Source organism: Chaetodon auriga, chromosome 16 (genome assembly GCF_051107435.1).
Source record: "Chaetodon auriga isolate fChaAug3 chromosome 16, fChaAug3.hap1, whole genome shotgun sequence".
Taxonomy (NCBI): Eukaryota; Metazoa; Chordata; class Actinopteri; order Chaetodontiformes; family Chaetodontidae; genus Chaetodon; species Chaetodon auriga.
Genome location: NC_135089.1, coordinates 14719202 through 14741103, shown reverse-complemented (window position 1 = coordinate 14741103; position 21902 = coordinate 14719202). Strand labels below are relative to the sequence as shown.

Here is a 21902-nt window from a genome sequence, read left to right as displayed (position 1 = left end):
TCACCCCTTTATTAGATCAAGGCAGAAACGACTGAAAAGTATAACTTTACATTTTTAGAGATCAAAGTTGATTGTGAAACAAAAGTGTAGGCAGAATTGATGTATACTTTTAACACCATTTAGTGTAATGTCAGCCTCAATTTCATGTTTTTTGAAATCTTTCTTTTACTCTTTGGAGGCAAAAGACGTGCTAATAGTACAGGATGATGACAATGTAACTAAGGTGGCCTGACGTGAAGTGGAAATGCTTAATAAACCTTTTTAACAGGTCATCAGCAAGTCAGAAACAGTTATTTTTTGTGCATATGAGAGACAACCAGACACTTAGAAGCACACAACGGCACACAAATGCATTTCATTGCTTTATTTAATCAGTGGACTTCCCCCCCTGAGAACAACATAAACCTTTAAGGGATTCACAGAATGGCCACACCTGGCATGCACAACACTATGCATGACTTCAGCCCCTATTTCAATAGAAATTAGGTCACTTATGAGATATTAAGAGAAGCTACTCTTTAAAGATACATCCTATCTTCATACATATGTTTAATACAAATCACATGTTTTCAAAGCAAGTAAAAGATTAGAATCAAAGAAATGACTGTGGCTGGTTTTTATGTGGAGGCACAGAACACGTTTTATCAAACCCTGATCGCATCTGTTCTGAAACAGAAAACAATATTGTAAATTCAGTTTTCATGGTGACTACATGGTGTTTGTCAGGCTTCATCTTCTTGGAATTCACTCAGTTGCTGTTTTCCTGTCTCTGTAATTGACAGCATCTGCAGGACACACAGGGGAAGCCATGATCAAAACGGTCTCATTGTTCTTCTAGCCCACTTAAAAAAATGAAATAAAAAAAAAAAAAACTAGTGGGAGTCTTGGCGTGAGCTGTCAAGTGCACATGAATCAGAGTCAGATCAATGAGAGAAAACAACCAAAAAGATAACAGGAAATCTCTCCTGTAGTATCTGGGGAAATAAGTCTTGATGGCAGAGGCCGCTGTAAAGGAGATAAAACAAATCAGGGTTCATTGCTTTCCAAAGTTGTGAAGCAAACACACATTTGTCCACTTTGTTTCTGACACTTTGTCGATTTGTTTCATGGTTCATTCTAAGTCAAATACAGCAGCTCACCTGATGCTCACCAGACTTGAGATGATTTCCCCTCTCTGGCCTGGGTTCATGTCTGCGGGGGAGGAGGAGCACAAGGGGAGTAAAAGCTGACATGCAAAGTCATGAATGATGTAGGAAAATAATCATTCACAAAAGAGTGAATCACTCTGACTCAGCTGAATACACTTGCCTCCATGAAAACCATTCAGATAAGTGAAAGATCACACCATGTGACCTGCAGTATTAAGATAGTTTACAACTGCTACTATTATTATTCTGCTACAATCTATTACAGCTGCATTAAACTATGTGGTTGTAGGGAGGTAATGTATTTATAATGACCGTGCAAAGAGGTGGATTGTTGTTCTGCCTTTGAATCATTTAGTATTAGCAGTGTAGCAGCGAATACTTAAAAGCTAAATGTGGGGCAGGCATCTTAGCTCTTTATGCATCTGTGCGTCTGTAACATGCTCCACTGCTCCACTTTCTTCCCTTGTCTGGAGCCCCTTCTGTAAACCTCCCCTAACACACTGACACACATTACATACACACACTCACACACACACGCTCACACACACCCGTCAATGTCTCTTTGTTTGTCTGGATGGTTTCCTGCCTCTCTTTCACTTACTGAGAATCTCAGTTTTGGTGTTTATATGCAGTGTTGTAGTTTGAATGAATTGAAATTAAAGGTTTGATTAGATTTAGCTTTAGTGTGTTTTTTTTTTGCTTTTTTTTTCCTGTAAAAAAACATACTGCCAAAAGCAAAAGCACTTGTAGCCTTCACTTGAGTTTACTCATCAGCAGATGCATTAATATCTTTTGTGGCTCCGGAGGAGCTTTGTCAAGTCTGAGAAAATGACTCTGATGACATCACTGGGGTTATCTCACCTCAGCCCAATACTGCCAGGAATTACATCAGTGTTTGCACCTCACAGGTTACGTCTAATGCTGCACAGCTAATGCAGGAAGGTGTGTGAGAGAGACTGTCATTGATCGTAGTTTAGGGTTTCGTAGAATCATCCAGTATTGGCGTCCTTGTCTGGTGAGAGGTTTATTTTAGCCCACAGCTTCATAGCAACAAGCAGCAATGCTTTATTTCAAAGGTCTGCCATTTCCTAATAATTTCCAAGAAAGGTTTCTGGAAATAACTAGATGATTTATAGCAGGACAAAGCTCTGAAACAGTTGTTTGAGTTTAAAAGCAGTTGAGTAATTTCCTTAACAAAACTACTCCATTCAAATCAAAGTCTATACTAAATGATTATAAATATAATCAAAATGTTTAAAATATAGTTAATAGCAATTAATCAATTAGTTAGCTGAAAGTGCACCAGTTGAACACTGTGCCAACTTCTCTAAAATGAGTGGCCCACAGACGTTACATGGTCCCTTTCAAGGAGCTTTTGTAAGAATTTACTCATCATTTTTGTAAGGAATAAAAAAAAGTGTTACCCAGATAGTTTTACAAACTGAGTGCATGGAGTTTGGAGATGTGTGTGTTTAGCAGGCAAGGAGCTCTAACAAAACATTTGAAGTGGCACATTTTTAGTATTACATGTCAGGATATGTGGGCCTTTGCTGCTTGGAAGTGCGATACAACATCACAGGACTACCCCTTAAAGCCTCCTGTGGACTTATAATACATCTTGAACGTTTGTGTGTACTTACCCTGGGACGCTCACTGTTGTCATTTTGGGGTCTCTGCTGCTCCATTGCTCTTCATGTATGGCACGTCTTTCTCAACAGCCTCTTTCTGCCTGCGATGGTTGATACATAATACTCAATATTAAATGCTCCACATCTACCCTCACAGTGCCTTCTTGAATGCACAGTTATCTGGAAATCCAGTTTAACAAATGCTGAAAAAAATAAGGAAGTTTTGCTGTTTATTAGCTCATAATTGTGTCAGCTAGCTGTTGCCATGCTGCATGGTGCTGCAGCCACGAGGTATTGTTTGCCACCGCTGTGTGAGTGGCTGAGCAGGGCCGGGGGCTGAGAAGGCTGCACTTTGCGTCAATTAGCAGCCATAAACTCAAGAGCTCTGATGCTTTCCCCTCCATTCACGTCTCCATTAAAAAACTGGAATACCCTGTTGTTATGTATCGAGCCACTTAATCCACACTCTGCAGCTCGAGGCGAACCCTAAAATAATCACAGGAGTGATTTCAAATCAATGGTGCAGATGAGTCTCACCCTACCTCCCTCACTCTCCCACACATGAAAAAGACATGCACTTTCTCTGTTTGTATGTGTGGTCATATTTGTTGTACGGGTGGAAGCATGTTATGTGAATTTAAAGCTTTTCTCACAAGAATCGAGCTGTTAAATGTGTCTGTATTAATGGAAAATGTAGTCTGAATCCAAATCTAAAGGACTGAACCTTGTAAAAAAATGAAAAGAGTCTCTTATTTCTCTCTTGTGATTGAAAACACAGACAGATCATCTACTGACTGCCAGTTAAAAATCACAATCATCTCATGGTCAGTACTCACGGCTTGATTTTGTTGGAGAATCTCTGCCGCAGGATGAGAGCGATGGTGGTGAGGACCATCATAGTGGTGCACATGGTCACACCCCCAACGACCTCCTGCCTTTGGGACTGATGGTGGTTTTAGAGCACTGAGACTTCTCCTCCCATCGAAAAGGCTTGAATGGTAAAAGGCAGAGTTTGTGGGGAAGCAGGCTTGACTATTCCTGTCTTCCCTCCTGGCTCTCACTCATGATTGGGGAGATTAGCTCCAAGGATTAGCTAGGATCAAGGAGGGGGGTGCTGGCTCGCGCTGGTAGGACTAGGAGGTAAACAGAGCATGCTGTGTGTTTCTATTCTGAAAACAACCCACCTCGTCACCGTGCCGTCAACATGGCAAACCACATCAACCTCGACATTGTCACTCTTTTTATTTTGTCAAGAAACTGCTGCATTTTGTAAAAGGGCTTGCTGAAATTGGCTTTGAGCGGCACTTCACAGCACGGGTTTACAGTAAGGATCAACACACCAATCAAATTACAGTGTATCTGGATAAAACTAATTGGCCAAGAGCAGAGGCTGAGTTCACGTATTATGAAAAGAGAGAGCGTAGTGGGATAAATGGGCTGTTTCAGCAGCTGAGCCAATTATACTTAGCACTGCTGACTCAAGCAGAGAATAAGGGAGCAGTAGGCCAAACATGGAGAGAGGAAAGGTCTAATGTTGGCATCATAATGGTGAGCAGAGATGCAGGAGAGCCACTGTAGAGCAGATATGAAAGCATCTGAAATGGTGGCAAGGCCCCGGGGTTTTCTTTGTACTTTTTATTTCAAACTTACAGATACAAAGGTGAGTCATAATGAAAAAAAATGTAAAATCATCACTATTAACTGTTAAAAATGTAAAAAAAAAAAAAAAAAAAAAAAAAAAGTCCTCTTAATATCTCATAAAGGGGACGCAAGTGGATACAGACTGGTAAAAGAAGACATCAGAAAAAATATCACACGATTATTAACATGGCAGTTTCTAGATATGCACATTCGGTCAAAGGCACATCCAAGTCAAATGTGACCTCTTGTCCACTTTTGGGTTTGTGTTTGCATTTCTTCCTCTTTGCTCTCTCCTTTAAATGGTTCGGTCCTTTACAAGAGTATAAAACAATAAATCGGAGAGATTTTACTTCAGGTATCTCTCTCTCTCTCTCTCTCTCTCTTTCTCTCTCTCTCTCTCACACACACACACACACACACGCACACACATGCACGCCCTTATGTAGAGAATATGTTCCAAAGCCCATGATTATCTTAGATTATTTAAACTGTAGTCCCCATAATTTGCCAGAAAACATGTGTAAGGATACATTGCCTCACTTCAGTGGTCAGCACAGTCAATTCATCCGTCTTATGAGGCCGTGGCCTAAAACAATGGGTGCTCATGGTCCAACAAACCCAGATTAAAAGCTTCACCCAGTTGAGGTCGAGAGCTTAGGCCAGCCCACTTCCTCGTAGACGGCTGTGATACTGCAGTAGACGTTAGCCAGGAGTTTGGTCCATGCCGCGGCCACCTCTGGTGTCACAACCTCTGAAAACTCTTCTCCTAGCACTTCCAGTATCACACCACTAAGGATCTGGGCAAGACACAGCACAAGACAGTACTTAAGACAACTTAAAGGTCCATTAAAGGAATAGTTTGACATTTTGGGATATACGCTTATTTGCTTTCTTGCAGAGAGTTAGATGAGAAGATTGATACCAGTCTTGTCTCTTGAGTCCTTTATGTACTTCTGTGCTCGTCTACAGTTAACGTTTGCTACTTCTTGCCCTCTAGTGGTCAAAAATGTCTTTATGCAGCTTTAATGTTTTTTTTTTCTTTAAACTAATTAATTTTGTTAAACACAAGCATCCTAACCTTTAGAGTTGTCTGAACGTGCGTGTGTGTGTCACTTCTTTTTTCATTCACGCACATTTTACCTTAAAGTACACAGGTTCCACCTTGTGTCGGAGCGCGTGGGCCCTGCCCACCAGCTTCAGCACTGAGGCCACCTTGTTTGAGTCGTCAAGGCTCTCCACCAGTGTATTAATGGCATTCATGACTCTGCGAGCGTGTTTCCTAAGCTGGGCACTCCTCTCCAGCTCCTCCGGCTCCTCGATGTGCTTGAAGTCATTGAAGTACTGCTTGGACGAGGGGAAGTTCACAAACAGCCTGCAGAGGAGGAGAGTTAGAGTACAGGAGAGATATGAGCAGCTGCTGCGAAGCTCCGCTAATCTCATCACTCGTCAGCCTGCACCAGCTCGATCCTGAAACCAACATTCTTTTTTCTTTCTTTTTTTTTGAGCTGGCAAGATATCATAAGTAAATACTGACATGAGAGTGCTGCATATTTTCACTTTAAATGTTTGCTTTAAAGTACCATCTAGGTACTTCACGGTATGTATTCTGTATATCTGAAAGTGATTTAAAAACTGAAGGAAAAACATCTCCTCTCAGACATAAAAGTTATTATCCACAATAGCTGCAGATGTTACACATCTGTTATGCACACTTGTTATAACCATGATGAGTTCGACAGGTCGCCTCATCCTCATTGGCTTGTCTGTTTTTCTGCATACTTTGGCACCATTACTTTTTTAGTGCATAGGGCAAAAATAACATGTTATGTCCCGTTTATTTACTCAAATAAATCATTTCACGTTGTCGAAATATATCTTGCTGCTTCACATAAAACGCCCATAACAGGTTTCTCCTGAAGGTTGATTCAGCTGCTGTGTGGGATAATGATATAATATATAATAATAATAAGGCTATATATATGACTATTCTGTATGAACCCTCTGTGATAGTGAACTTGTTGAATTAGGATTTTGAAGAAGCATTAATTGTTAATTACACATTCATTTATACGTCATTATTTATTTGTTGTTCTATATAAAACTCAGGGCATAAATCAACCTTTTTTTTTTTTCTTTCTTTTTTTTTTTTTTTAACAGAAAGCTGGCCTCTGAGTTCACACAGCCTGCTTGGTTACTATATGTGGTAACCCCATGTGAACCTGTCGGCTCAGGTGTCTGACTGGTTCTGTACTGTGCTTCCTGTCAAGCCTTAAAAAAAGAGCCCAGGATCCTGCACCATTTCACAATTTCTGAGAAAAGGTGAAATGCGCTAATTAGAGAGGGCGATGAGATGAAGAAAATGACTGTCACTGCCTACTCAGGCTACCCGGAGCACACCTTTTACTTTATGGTTGAGAGTGTAATGATTATTACGGCAAAGACAGCTAACATTTCATGTTTCGTGTGGCATAAATATCAAATTATTCACATTTTTGTTCAAGTTCCAGGTCTGATATTTCTTTGGCTCACTCCGTGCTCTTTCTGAGAAAGAATATTCAGCTCAAAGACATTTTCTTTGATTTCTATCCCTGTTTGACCCCCAGGAAGAGCCTAAAAACTCCCCCTCCCACCGTCTGGGATGAGGGCCAATGCCTCTTGCTGGCTATCTAATCCTGGTGTCCCATCTCCCTCTGTCTCTGAAGCAACTGACACAAAAAGAAAGCAAATGCTTTTCTGTTAGCCCTGAAGCATATGGCTAGATGTTCACTTGTTTCACTTGTGAATATAAATGTTTGGAAATGGAGGAGGATTGAAGGCGGTACCTTAATCTCTCAGCTCTGGGTGGAGCGCCTTGGCAAGTGCTGGAGAAAAGTCTTCCTAGTTTCACCGCAAACTAATGAGGAACTGCAGCGTTTAATCTTTCTCTCTTGTAATTGCATGAACTGTGGTTGCATATAAATAGCCTCATTAGTATTTTATATGGTCATTGGAGTCTTAATCCTTCCTTATCTCTTCTTCAAGACTAACTGACGAGCTGAATCCAGAGAAAGTTTCTCATTTCAGAGCTATAATTTGCTACTTTGTATCTTATCTGTTCCCCTAAAGACAGATAGTTTGAAGGATCCAAATAGACGTAGAGGTTCCTTCCTTATAGCAGGAAGAGCACGTATTGTATCTGCTCTTCCTGCTATAAGGAGAATTTTCTATGGTTATACATATGGATCTGCCCCCATTCCTGAAATTCCTCAAGGTTGTAGGGTCTTTGTGAAAGAATGTGGAGGTGGAAAATAAGGGTCAATTTAGTTCAATTCATTCAACATGCTTGTGATAGAGAGAAGGTGAGTGGGATACTGAAGAGTCAATAATTGGTGAAAAAATACATTATTTTACTGACGGCTACTGCACAGTTTTCACTGAACTCCAGCTCTACTTTCATTTCCTGCAGTCACAAAGGATTATGAAGGCCTGCTGGGACTGGCAGTGAATCTTGTTATTTGATATAGTGGAAAGACAATCAAAGTCTTTTGAAATAACGACAGTGCGAGCATTTGCATGCTCACAAGGAAATGGTTAAAAGTCAGTTGAAAAATGTGCAGCAACACCTACAACAACAAACATCTCATCCCTTGATTTCAAAGATTTGATCAATAGTGATGAAATCATACAACTCTAGGTTACCTGGCCCTCTATACAGGCATTCAAAACATGGCCTGCTAAAGGGGAGGGAGCCATTTGCATGCCAAAGATGTCTGACTGATGGATTATAATGTTTATTCTTTATCTCTGCTATTTGCTAAGTAGGATTAAGAAAAAAGGAGGAGAGGTGAGAATATGACTTGCAAAATATGACAGAACCTTTCCTTTCCTTTCCTTCTCTGGACCCTGATTTAAACTGGTTTAGATGATATGTTTGAAGCTGTGTGTGACAGAAAAGCTATCAGTGGGTCTTGTGACTCTGGCAGGTGCAGTTATATGACTAAGGGGGAAATGCAAATTTGACCTTATCACCAGTGAACTAATTAAAGTTGCAGAAATGAGGAGAAAATTGATGAAAAGTCCCAAAATAGGAATTAGATACTGTGCTTACACTTTTGTGTGACATGTGAATGCTGATCACTAAATATGCAACCACTCCTTTCTAATTATACACCGCATTTGTCACCTTTGGCACCTCTCTTCTGTTTTTTTCTTTCATCATAGAAATGTCTCCTTAACTCTGTGCTCAACCCGTGTTAAAAATTCAAACACATAAACCAGGAGAGTAAAACTAAAGAAAGGAAATACCTGACCAGTATGGCCACCCCAACGTCATCACAGTTCTGGTAGACTTTCGCCCAGGAGTCCCGGATCATCACCTTCTCCTTGTCAGTCAGAGGGCTTGGTTGCTCCAGGTGGTCCACCTCTCCATCTCCCTGCATCCTCTCCATCTGGGAACACAGTTGTGCAGAGTTGAGCACATGCAGAAGGCAGGGCTCTGATGAGAGTATGCATCTTCAAGATAAACACTAGATACCTTTTTTCTGGTTTATGTCCCTTTCTTGCTGAGAGAGGAAGAAAATCCCTTCCCCCCCTTTTTCCCAGTAAGACTCTTTGCTCTCCACCTCTGAATTTCTGCTGAGCGAGAGTGTGAGTGAAGAACAGGCTGTAAAAACACAAGAAACGCACGCAGCGAACGAGGAGGAGCCTCTGCACGCTCTCTTTTACACTCTCCCTTCCCTCCCTCTCCCTTTTTCTCCCTCTATCCACCTCACCTTTGTAGGTGGCGTTTGATGAAAACATGATAAGATGAGGAAACAAATCCTTAATAAGAGAGTCAGATATGGAGTGCGTGCATGCATGCGATGTAAGATTATGACATTAAAATAAGATAAAGGAGCCCACTCTGACCTTTTTCCTCCATCGTCACCATTGCAGACCATCCAGGAGATTAACCTGTAATGATATTGAATTTTTCACAAAGCCCTGCCGACGTACATGTAAAAACACTTCTGCTGACTGAGAATTAAACAGCATGACGTCCATCAGAAATAGGGCAACTTCTATTTAACAGAATACAGGTTATATCAGCGTTTTTTTCAGTCTATTTTTCTTGTTTTCTCATGATCACATACTCTCGCGGGATCCCCACACCTCTCGCTGCACTTCTTCAAAAGCATCCATTTACCACCTCTGCTGTAGGGGTTATCAGAGGGAACTCATATCTCACTTTGTTGCGACGGCTGAAATCCTAAGAATGTCGTTATTCATGTTTTATGGTGGGCTGGGCCAACAGGGCCAATTAGCCAGGAGTATGTGAGTTAACTTTCAAGGGAGCACAAACAGAAACGACAACACAAAAGCTAAGACTGAGGTGACATTTACTGCCTCACCGGGGAGGTACAGTGTACAGTAGGTGTCAGCAACGTACGGAACCTTGTTAAACATTGACAGAGTCCTTGAGAGTATACCGTTAACAATCAAGAAGGTGAAAAAGGTGTGCTTAATGTAGATGCTTCTCATATTTCCGGGATTGCTGTGCCTCAAATATCTCAGAAAAATGACCTTTGGAAGCAGTTGTATCATCTTCCCCAACAGCAGTACAGCAGATTATGGCCAGTTAGTTCAGCAGAATCACATAGTAAATGTTTTAAATTTGGTTAAAGGTGAAACTATTCAAGTCCATCAGGCATTCCCAATTAAAAACATGACCAGAGTTCATGTATCAAGCTTCTCATTGCACAGGTTTATGATTTTCAGACCAGGTGGTCTGGGATTAGATAGTTTGGGTCAGATTAGGAAGTAGTGGATCAGACAAACAAGGCAACTTGGTTAATGATTGTAGATCAACGTTCTCTGTCCGTACTGGTTTATGTTTCTACACGGGAACCAGATACATTTTGCAGTACTTAATGATTACATCTGTTGTCCACAACCACACTAGCAAATCAGACTTAGTTTAAATGAATCATGTTCAACCTGCTCTCCTTTGACAAAAAAAAAAGATCTCATGATCTCATTAAGTTACATCCAAAGACAGTAATTCTACTCAGTAGATCCACGGCAGATGAGTAATGACATCTAGTGGACAGTTGGAGAATTACTGCTCTTCAGGTGCTATCAGAAATACATTTTTTTGAGATGACTGAAATGTGGGCAGTTCATGTAAATGTAAAATTATGTATTATCTGACTAAATTTGCACGTGGTGTGTCTTCAAGATTGGATTGATAAACTAAACAAAAAAAAAAACATTAAAAAAAATGGTAATCATTAGATATGTAATATAGTTAGACCTTACTTCTAAGGAAAACGAATTAAAACACTTAATGGGTACATTGAAACCGAAATAACGCACACAATGACTCACCACCAAAGCCTGTTCCGCAAAGCGTAGGCGGCAATATTGACCCAAAGCGGACCCCGTAGCTCGAGGTGTCACATTTAGCAGGCTACAGTAGTCACAAAGTGACAGGTGTCAGCCGTTGGTCCGCCAGCCGTCGAATTCATTAGTAAAATAGAGGCAGTGCTAAATATTTGTTTTGTAGCTATGCTCTTCCTAAGTTTATTGACTTAAAGTGACGGTAATTTCATGTAAGTAGCTCACCTAGCAGGCTAGTGTGGTGTAGGTAGCTAGCTAGCTGGTTAGCTAACGACAGCGTCATAAGAAGAAAATCGGACACATACGCTGTGGCCGGTTGTTAAACACTGCTGTCGGTGTCGGGGAAGAAAAACACTCTGAGAGGCAGAATGAACGTCGCTAAAAGTGGCTATCGCGTCTTTTCCGCAAACTCCTCCGTGGCATGCACAGAATTGGCTAAGAAGATAACAGAGTAAGTTTCTCTCGTTTTCTAGTGACGTGACTGCTTGTTAATGTTAAATAAAATACTCGGACATCACATCCCACTGTGAGCGTCCACGAGGACAAATATGTGATACTTGATTGTTGTGTAACATTGGACATAAATCGTGTGTTGTGTGACATTGACCGCTGAGGAACGCTTCCAGATGTTTTTGCCAACAAGTCTGTGTGGTCATGAATAAATAAATGAATGAATGAATGGATGAATGGATAACGTGCCAACTGCCTCCTGTTGGTTAACCTGTGAGACTCGGCTTTGGCAGAGCAGTGTCATCATTAACTTGGTCACACCTGGTTACAGTCTGGCTGTAATTTAGTGCTCTTGATTCACAGGCGGCTGGGAGTTGAACTGGGGAAGTCTGTGGTCTATCAGGAGTCTAACAGAGGTGAGGGGGAACATTATGGCTTTATAGATTAAAGAATAAATGTTATCAACAGTGGGGACTGATGATTATTACTTTGGGATGGCAGGATTTGTTATCAATTAAGATGCAGATTTGCTCCATTGACCGATTGCGTCCCCGTCTTTTTCTTCACAATAGAAACTAGAGTGGATGTGAAAGAATCTGTTCGTGGACAAACTATCTTCATCATTCAGACCATACCACGGTGAGTAAGAGAAAGGCATGTCATTTGCAGTGCAATGGAAATTTAAAAGAAAAATTAACTTCAAAATATCACTTGCTAAAGTTTACATGAAATTTTAGTCTGTGTGTTTTGTCTTTTTCTTTTTTTTCTGCAAGCAGCGATGTCAACACAGCCATTATGGAGCTGCTGGTTATGGCTTACGCCCTCAAGACCTCCTGTGCAAAGAACATCATTGGAGTCATTCCTTACTTTCCCTACAGCAAACAGTGCAAGATGAGAAAGAGGGGCTCAATCGTGAGCAAGCTGTTAGCTTCAATGTTAGCTAAAGCAGGTAAAGAGAACAAGATGAATGTCAATCTGTGATTTGTGAAATCTCTTTATCGATCTAATTGTTTACAGTGAATTACCTGTGTTAAGTCTGTGCTATTCACTTGTCTTTTTTAGGATTAACACACATCATCACCATGGACTTGCACCAGAAGGAGATCCAGGGCTTCTTCAGCTTTCCAGTGGACAACTTGCGAGCCTCCCCTTTCTTGATTCAGTACATCCAAGAAGAGGTGATAATTCCGTTCAGATGTCTACTGTGTGTGTTTAAGTGTCGGGAAGACCGTCTGTAAACCGAATCAATCAACCAATCTGATATATGAAGCACTGACGCCTGTTTTCCTTCGTCTTCTCAGATTCCTGATTACAGAAATGCCATCATTGTGGCAAAGTCCCCATCAGCAGCTAAGAGGTAAGTGATGGATAATAACAAAATCATTGAAATGTGAGTTGCTAGTTTCACTTTCTGTTAGCATTGTTATGTTGAAATTTAATTTGAATATACAAATATAGTATATTTTGCATACATCCCCGATTCCAAAAAAGCTGGGATGCTGTTTAAAATGTCAATAAAAACAGAAGCAATCATTTGCAAACAAACTGTGTTTACAAGTTTAATGAAGTGTTCCAGAGTCCATGTAGTAATATCCTTTATACGATCGCTCCATCCAATGACTGAGGATTTAGGTTTCGTCACTGCGTTCTGACTTTTATCTGTGTTTGTTGTTCAGGGCTCAGTCCTATGCAGAACGCCTGCGTTTGGGTCTGGCTGTGATTCACGGCGAGGCTCAGTGTTCAGAGTCAGACATGGCTGATGGAAGACACTCCCCACCATGTGTACGCAACACCACCGGACACACAGGCCTGGAGCTTCCTTGTAAGAACACCCCTCTCTGTAGAGTGCTGTTGATGTTTTTCTTTGCAGATTTGTAGGTGCAAAGCTTGATGTTTTTTACCCGTTAAAAAAAAACAAAACATATTCCTGTTAACTGTTTCTCACAGGTGCTTTTTTTGTCACTATGTTGTCAAACTCACCAAGAAATTTCTTATGATTTCTGTTAGTTTAGCTACTTCACTGCATTCATAATATAAATCCTGCGGACAGCCTAATGCAGCTCTTACGTGCTAACCTGTTGTTGAGCTGTAGATTCTGCTGTTTCTCACTCATACCATCAACCACATTCCAAGAAATTGAGTTTTTCGTTACTGCATGTTTTATTTCCACAGATACACTACTTCTACTCATGCTGCATCCTCTGCAAGCTGCAACTCCTAACTTACAGAGTGACGTGCTTAATAATCATAGAATCACAACTGCTGCCTGTGTCTTGGCACATACTTTGATTTTAAAATATTTCTTTTTGGTGAGAAATACTAACGAGACTCTGGCACATAGCTTTTAATATATTTACTGCACAGTGTTAATTCCTAGTAAGGCCATTATATAATAATATCAAATGATTGTGTAATTGGCAAATGACTCCAAAGTATTTGCGTCCAGTATTCACTTTATTATTTAGTAATAGTATTTCTATTCTTGTGTTTATATTCTCACCCTTGACTTAAAAAATCCTCCTTTGGAACAATAACCCACAAAATGCTTCAACCAGAAGAAGAACTTGTGTCAGATTTTAACACATTGAGTCTGATTCGTTGATGTGAACTTTGTGTAATTTCTGTCAACCTAGCGAGAGGATTTTCCAAGTCTTGGCATCATGTGTTTGTCATGTCAAATATTTGTGCATTTGTGTTAACGTGGTGTTTATTTGTTGGTAATAGCAGGCAAACAACAAGCTCCGTTCCCCGGCATAGAGCTCCCAAGTACGACCGTAAACATTAACTTACATCTGACTATAAAATGATTCCTCTTCAAATGGCTCCTCAAATCGTGCATGTGAAAGTAAAGGGTTTGTGTTGCATCTTGTGAAAATACCGTCTGGATTCAGGAGGGGGAGTTAACGAGAAAGGCGCAAACTGGTTGTTAGTGCCAAGACAATTTGCAAGTTTTTCAGGCCCGTCAGCTACAGTGTGCTCTAAACAAATGCTACTTGCATGGCATGTTCGACTTGAAGTAATTAGCTGTCATGTTTACTGCTCCTTTCGACGATTCCAGACAGCCAGTTCTACAAGATGGCCAAACCCCTCTTTGTTTTGTTGTGTTCTGATTTTATTTTGAAATCCATAAATCAAACCAGAACCATGCCAAACATTTTTTCCTTTATGTTTGACTTTTTTTTTTTTTACTTAAATATCTGGACTCATCTTGCCAATCAACACATAGTGCACCCATATTAAACCTGCTCTTAAAAACCTGATTAACATTTGGTCATACGTGCATGTGACGTTAACAGTAAAGCATGTTTTGAAACCTAACATCTAATGACGGGAAGAAGACACTATATGGATGGAACGGTTGGTATGTTCAAACATTAAAAACGGCCCAAATCAAAGTATTAATTATACTTCAGTGAAAATACCATGCTTAAAAGCATAGTTTATTTTATCACCAATAATATTTAGTGGAGTATAAGTTTCATTACTATGGTAGAAGTCTCTGGAATGTGAGGCCAACCTGTTGTTGAAAATTTCCCTTTAAGATATTCAGATCTCTCAGAAGATCGTGTTGATTAATGGGTTTTATTGACGACATCTTCATTTAATTCCAAGACATCTGACCAAACATTTCTCAGGTAGCTTGTTGCAGTATCTCAGCAAGCTGTAAAAATCTATTTTTGGGAAGTGTGTGTACTGCTAACAACGTGGCTTTTGCTGTTTTTGGTTAATAGTGATAAAAGTCTGAATGTGACACTGCCAGGTTTTCTGATGCTGTGGGACTCACGGTATTCAGCAACGTGTTCTGCAAGGCATGCTCCTCCTTTTCTCTGCTTCTGTATACTTTTTCCTTTACAATCGGCTTGGCTGGCTGATTGTTTACCAGTTGATTGTTTCCTTATACCCTTTGAATGACTACATTTACATGCACAACAATGCTTTAAACACAGCTGCGTTTTTTTTAAGATTGGGTTATGTGTCAAAAATGGGTTTAATGGGTAATCGTTCAAATACTCCACATTGAATCTAATCCCAGTTTAATTCACCCTTATTCAACATTAATTTACACTCGAGAGATCATTGAGGGGTGTCCGTCATCTGCAGTGATATCAGGTCAATTACAAAACAAAGAGACACTCTCTGATTAGGGAAGGTAATTTGATGGATAAATTAAGCTCAGCTCAGCTCAGAAGTTCCCACCGACAGATGAAACTGTCTGGATGTGAAATTGTTTTCTGATGTTGGTTAAAAAGAAAATGCAGCTGTTGCATCGCCTGTGATTGGCATGAGAGATGCCATCAGGTTATTGTGTGCATGTAAAAGTAGTCGCTGGCAGCAGTGATGTTCGACTGAGGACTGACCCCAGAACATTGGCAAGTGTGTATGAAGAAACCCTCATCAGTGCTTGTCAGCCACTGTTGTCCTGTGTGAAATACGACTGTCTGGTGGTGCATACTGGTTCATATGCAGACTGCTGCCATATGCCTGCCACAGCCCGGCCTGAGGTTGTGTGTGTCCAGGCGGTTATACGTTGCCTTCTGATTGGGTATCCTGGGCAGAAAACCCTGTCATTTGATTTTGCATGGCATGTGCTGTACTAAGTTTGGCATTTCAGTTTAACCTCCTTGGGGTAGGTGTGGTACAATGGGGGGAAACATTTTTCAACTTTTGATTGCCATTTTAAATTTAATACAGCATTGTATTACAGAGCTTCTACAAATCATTTACATCATCCAATAAAGACCCCATAATTAGGGGTGCAAATTTGCCTAAATCACATTTTCTCAACCCATTTTACCCAATCTACTGAGATTTGCTTTTGATTAGGTGAAATGCAGTACGTATAACCTCCTTGAAGTGCTCTCACAGGTAACCAGCCCTGCTTTGCTTTGCAGTAATGATGGCCAAGGAGAAACCTCCTATTACTGTGGTCGGGGACGTGGGAGGGAGAATTGCCATCATTGTGGTAAGATGCTGTGAAGTCACTGTCTAATAGCCGACATGGTTGAGCTGTCGCTGTCAGCTGCTCTGCCATCTTTCAGTTATGACTCTCTCATGGTTCTCATTTGCAGCGTTTCAAAGCATTTCAGTTCATTATAAGTCGTAAATTCACTCATGTACTACCACTAAAAGCTCGCCTACAGAATGATTTTTTTGGGCAAATGTGAACTTAACTAATCATGTTTTTGAGAATCATTTCACACCTCTTTCTTCCATGTAAAACGTTGAATCATGAGCAGTGAAACATACTGATGCACTGTTCAGTGAGGTTTTGCTTCTACAGCCTAATTTGGTCTGCTGTGACCAGTAGCTTATGGTGGCTAATGCTAACTTTGACAAACTTTAGATGGATATTCCTGTATAGTGGACCTTATTGAGTCAATTCACTGACTTTATGACTAGTATATTAGGTTTTGGCATTTCTTGTTACCCAATACTTCTCTTATGTGGTCACTGTGGCCACATGCTATTGTCCATATCTTCCTGCCTTTATCCTGAGCTGCCAGTCATGCTGTGAGGACAGCCACCTGATGACAGAGGAATAACCCAAGAGAAAGAGACGGGGGTGTGATTGTTAAGTCTCAGCCACAGGTTCTATTTTTCTCTCTTGTTCCAGGATGACATTATAGATGATGTAGGAGACTTTGTTGCAGCTGCAGAGATCCTGAAAGAGAGAGGAGCCTATAAGATTTATATCATGGCCACACACGGCTTACTGTCTGCTGATGCTCCACGCCTCATAGAGGAATCCGCCATTGATGAGGTGAGGACACATAAACCTGTGTCTCCTCTCATGTTTGTTTTTAATCCGTTGAAGCCAGTGCTGTTGAGTTTGAATGAAACCTGATATGTCATAGCTGTCATGCAATGATATTGTTCCTGTTAATTGTCAATAAGGAAGCAAAAGGAGGAGTGACAATGGAAGACAAAAATGTCAAGAGCTTATGTTAAGCCAGTGTACAATGTGGCTGTTTATTAGTTCTCATTTATTCTTTGTGGACACAGTTGAAGAGAAAATACTTCCTCTGAATTCAACGTTCATCAGCTCAGTAGTTGTATCATGAAATTAGCTGTAATTAGAACAAGGAACAAGGAAAGGATCCGTTCATCCAGCAGTTGCATGCAATATCTGTGAAGTGTTAGTTTCTATTTTCAGTTCCTCCTGACTATCCAGGATTCAGAAAACAGTCCTGACAGTTTAGTTTAATATTTTCAACATTTAGGTTTATGATATCTACTTTCGAACATATTACTTGCAGTCCCGGTTTTGACTCCCGCGTCAAATCTAGTGTGTTTTTTAAGAAGTCAGCCAGACAAGAAACCGTATTGGTGAAGTGTTTTTTAATATATGTGGATCCCATCTCATTGAGCCTAAACACAGTCTTCGCGCTCGTTCGCCCCTCAGGTGGTGGTGACCAACACAGTCCCCCATGAAGTGCAGAAGCTACAGTGTCCCAAAATCAAGACTGTGGACGTCAGCATGATATTGGCTGAGGCCATCCGGCGCATCCACAACGGAGAGTCCATGGCATACTTGTTCCGCAACATCACCACGGACGACTAGAGAGTGTCAGAGAGAGAGAGAGCGGAGGTGGGTCTGACAGTGAGTGAGGGCGCTACTTCCCAAAAAGCACACCACTGTCATGTTCCATGTGTGTCAGGATTACGTGTAACCGAATTAATTTAAGGAAATTGAAATTCTAAGAACTAGCCAGTTATTTAACTTCTTATCAACAGTTGTAAAAATGTATTTGTTCGGTTGAGAAGTGCATCCTGTTCTTGCAGAGAAATGATGACAAAAGAGCAAACGAGTGACTTTGAGCTTTGATGCGTTCAGTCATTTTTCGAGGCCTTCGTCTTTGTCTTGCTCACACACTGCAGAATCTCACATCTAATGACTGAGCTCCACCTGCAAAAAGAGAAGAGAGAGATGTCTCCAGTAACAGGACTTTGTGCTTTACCAGCCATATCCAGACGCTCTCATGTTCACGGCAGCTCAGCACTGTGATTTCTGATTTCTTTCCATTAAAGGTGGCGTGTCGTTTCCAGCCACATAGACGAGACTGGGCAAACTCCTGCTTACTGGTGCCCGATTTCTATATTTTTATGCAGCTTTTTTTGCACCATTTGTGGGAATGTTTGGATGTGTGGCGAACTGTCCGATGTGACACAAGAGGTAGAAATGTATGGGTGGCCATTTTATAATGCATATATTAGGGGGTCAGTTCAACTAAATTTTAAGATTTTTTCCAGCTTCATTAGTATCTAGCCAAGAACATGGTTTTGGTTTGATGGGGCTTTGGGAGAAATCTGCTGCTGTGATTCCTGTAGTAACCCCAGTACAATGGATGTCAATGTAGTTTCATTTATGGCTCTCAAGGCATCAGTAGACTTGGCTGAATTGTGGAATTCAGTGAATTAAAAGCTGTCATTTGATCTCAAATCTCAATCTCAAATCTCTACTATGCTCACAGAGGTCTGCAGATTATCTTGAGTCACTTGGACATTTTTTCTGGAAAGGCAAGTATTTAAAAGATTTGAGCACCACAAATTAAATTCCATATACTTCCATTGTACTGCGCCTGTAGCAGATGTGCAGCAGTGCACGGTTACATATAGCAGTGAGAGGGACATGTTTGATTCACTTATTTAGATGAGCTGACCCTTTAATGTGCCATACATCTCCAGCAGTATACTGACCATACTTAGTCCAATATTGTGTTTATTTTAACTGTCTGATGGTGACTGATAGCATCTTCACTGTGCAAGTGAATTACATCCAAAAAGACCACCTTTGTTTTGGCCAATTCACTACAAAACCACAGATACTAAACATCACTGCTGACTGTTCTTCAATGCAGAGCAAAGATTTTCTTAACGCGTTATTTGTGAGTTCACTTTGGTCTGTTATGAAGATCATTTTGCAGGATCCTGCCTTCACAGTCAAGCTTCGGCTTGGTTTTCCTTGTTATCTGGTGATGTGACTGAGAGTCTGCTTGTGTGGTGGGCTTATGTGCTAATGTACCTATGTGTTGGAAAAGTGTTTTTTAGTAATCCACACCCTCCAACTGACCCTTCGACTTAGACCTTAGGACATGAGGGCTCACGTATGCAGCCAGCTTTGAAGGCTTGAAGCTCTGGACTGACTCATGCTTTAGGTGCATTACTTTATAATGGCAACTTGTTGTAAAGCGAATGGAAACCGATGGCTGCCTGAAAGACAGGACATGTGCAGTAAAAAAAATGTCCAGCAGTAATGTAAAATAGATGCATTTCTTCTAGGAAATTGGCAAAAATCATGCAGAAACGCCATTATGGTGTTAATGTTTGTCCACGGTGGTGTTTCCTCATTAAAAATTTTTTTTTTTTTTAAACATGCACTTTTTTTTTTTTGCTCTCTCAGTAAATTTTGAAGTGATGCTTTAGGTGAAAATAGTGTATTTCTATGCTGACTGAGCCTTTTGCTCAGGGGAATATACTTTATAAGCCAATGCATAATTATTTCTTCAGTTGCTTTTGATGCAAAAAGTTTGTAGAGAAAGTCTTCCATACAGCAGTACTGTACATCTTTGCTTTTTACCACTCTGGTTGTGTTATAGGTACTGTATTTCTCCCCCGATGTGCTAATGGATGCCTGTTTGACAGCTTGATGCACACGCTGGTGTTGTTGGAGGTTGTCTGTATCGAATACTGTTGCTTTGCCGTATCAAACCTGTCATTCGTGTACTCCATGATGTCTTCTCTGTATCCACTGTTCTCCTGACCTGTGTATGATGTTGAGGACGTGTAGTTTAGGCACCAACCCTTCTGTCTCGCTCTACGGCGTTTGTCAATGTGTATGGAAATAAAACGGTTGCCTCTTGTTGTGCCTTGTCTCTACCAAAAAAGGAATCATATTATTGTGCTTTGGTGAATGACCTTACGGGTGCAGTTTGTTTTACTTTATTTAAGTAAGGTCATAGTTTATTAGGTTATAGGTTGGAATGGGCATCTTGTTCTTGTCCTAAGTGCATCCTAAACCAGTGTCTGTTTGTAAAATCTGTATTAAAATGTCAATATTTTGCATTAACTTCACACAAAAAATGGATATGCTGTACAGTATTATATGATCATATTTCTTTTACACCTATCTACATCTTTAAATGCAAAAAATAAAATCCTAGCCTCATAAAATAAATTATTAATTAAATATATTAATTGAATTATCGATCTGAATTTTTCAGGAAAGATTCCTGGTCAAAATGTTCCATTTCAGAGCAGAAAAGTGAACTTTCTGATCACGTTATAGGTGTCGGTTAAGACACTGCGATGCAGCTAATTGGTGGATCTTTTCCTCTCCTTGTTGGCTGTTCTGATTCAACTTTCTACTGGCTTATCTTATTGTTTTAAACAGATTAGCAGAGTAAGGGATAAAACTGACATTAGAATAGTGTATTGAGGTGTGAGAAGGCTTACCTTTAACGCTGATGTACAGTGCAGTGTTGTTGTTATAATCTGATCCTGTACTTGTTCACAACTGCTCAGGTACTGATGAAACACTGAGGAGCTTTGACCAAGTCCAGGAGCAGAGACGAGCATGGAAGCACTCCTCATTTATGGTAGAAGTTAAAACTGCCATAATGACTAATTAGGCTTAAGTCAATGTCTGAAAAGAATCTGTTAAACTACATTTCTGCATTACATTTGGTTGGTTTACATTTTCTACAACCTGAATGGAATGTTTAATTCACACCTGAGCTTTTAAAGAGAACCGCCTGCCTCTCCGTGTCCGTCCACGAGCCGAAAAAGACGAGTTTGTGTGCCGCTGCGGACCGACTGCAGATAGCTGTGAGTTAAAACAGGACACGAAGAGGAACCAGAGATCTGATAATCACAGGTCACTTCCTTGTCTGATTCTGGGGAAACAATGCACCTTGTCTCTGGACGTTTTTGGAAAGAGGAAGCATACCTCGTTCTCGCCCTCTCTGGGCCTGTGTGGCCTATTTAACAAGTCAGGAGACTGTTCTCAGAGAACACTGAAATGTCCAGAACAAATAAACTGATCAGCTTAACCACTCGTCGTAAATATTAGTTTAATAGTGTATTCACAAGTATCTGTGGTATCCCATCATCCTATATCACAGTAGGAGCACAATAGGATGTTCAGGACTTCATGCACTGTCATTGGAGACAGATGTCATTTACAGGGTTTTTGGTTCCCTTATAATCTCGTTTTGGTGACGCTCTGATATGTTGCGTCCTCGTATTGACCTGCAGTGAAGTTGCCAAATAATGACCACCAGAGGGCAGTACAACGCAGAACAGAGAGCTGCTGGAAGTGATGTTTTGTGTGTGAAACACGACTGTGTGTATGTGTGTGACCATGTATTTCTGATGTTGTGGGGACATAAATCTGTTTCCACGGTCACATTGTGGGGACTCACCGTCCTTATGGGGGCGAAATGCAGGTCCCCATGTATGAATGTATGAATGTAAGTCTGTGTCATGTCCCCAAAAAGTGATGGAAACACAGCTGTTAGAGCAATGCAATAAGTCTGTATTTTACTTTTTTTGTTCATCGGGATAATCCACGCAATATCAGTACGGCTTTTCAGGGAGTTTTTGATACATGCATGTGAATCAACGCCAGTCATTTTGGATACATCAAGAGATGTAGAAGTTCTTGTTTTTCGGTCTAAAA

At 40.6% G+C, this 21902-nt stretch overlaps 2 protein-coding genes across 5 annotated transcripts; one reads left to right on the top strand and one right to left on the bottom strand.

Annotated features, from left to right (window-relative positions):
- Positions 1–4417: 4417 nt before the first annotated feature.
- Positions 4418–9349, bottom strand: LOC143334234 (cytoglobin-1-like). 3 transcript variants are annotated; one of them, XM_076752912.1, is made up of 5 exons: positions 9305–9349; positions 8931–9028; positions 8702–8844; positions 5558–5789; positions 4497–5214 (listed from the first exon to the last, which is right to left on the bottom strand). In XM_076752912.1, the coding sequence occupies exons 3-5, from the start codon at positions 8842–8844 to the stop codon at positions 5050–5052; spliced, it is 540 nt and encodes a 179-aa protein (XP_076609027.1). In that variant the 5' UTR covers positions 8931–9028; positions 9305–9349; the 3' UTR covers positions 4497–5049. The 3 variants fall into 3 exon arrangements, with proteins under 3 accessions (XP_076609026.1, XP_076609027.1, XP_076609028.1); XM_076752911.1 differs by lacking the exon at positions 9305–9349 and having other exon boundaries at positions 4418–5214; positions 8931–9078; XM_076752913.1 differs by lacking the exon at positions 9305–9349 and having other exon boundaries at positions 8702–8838; positions 8924–9034.
- A 1456-nt stretch (positions 9350–10805) lies between these two features.
- On the top strand, positions 10806–20084 carry prpsap2 (phosphoribosyl pyrophosphate synthetase-associated protein 2). Of its 2 annotated transcripts, XM_076752469.1 has the most exons (11): positions 10806–11225; positions 11588–11640; positions 11797–11863; positions 12001–12173; positions 12287–12402; positions 12526–12581; positions 12901–13046; positions 13949–13990; positions 16117–16187; positions 16839–16985; positions 17628–20084. In XM_076752469.1, exons 1-11 carry the CDS (start codon positions 11143–11145, stop codon positions 17784–17786), a joined length of 1113 nt encoding a protein of 370 aa, XP_076608584.1. In that variant the 5' UTR covers positions 10806–11142; the 3' UTR covers positions 17787–20084. The 2 variants fall into 2 exon arrangements, with proteins under 2 accessions (XP_076608584.1, XP_076608585.1); XM_076752470.1 differs by lacking the exon at positions 13949–13990.
- The last annotated feature ends 1818 nt before the right edge of the window (positions 20085–21902 follow it).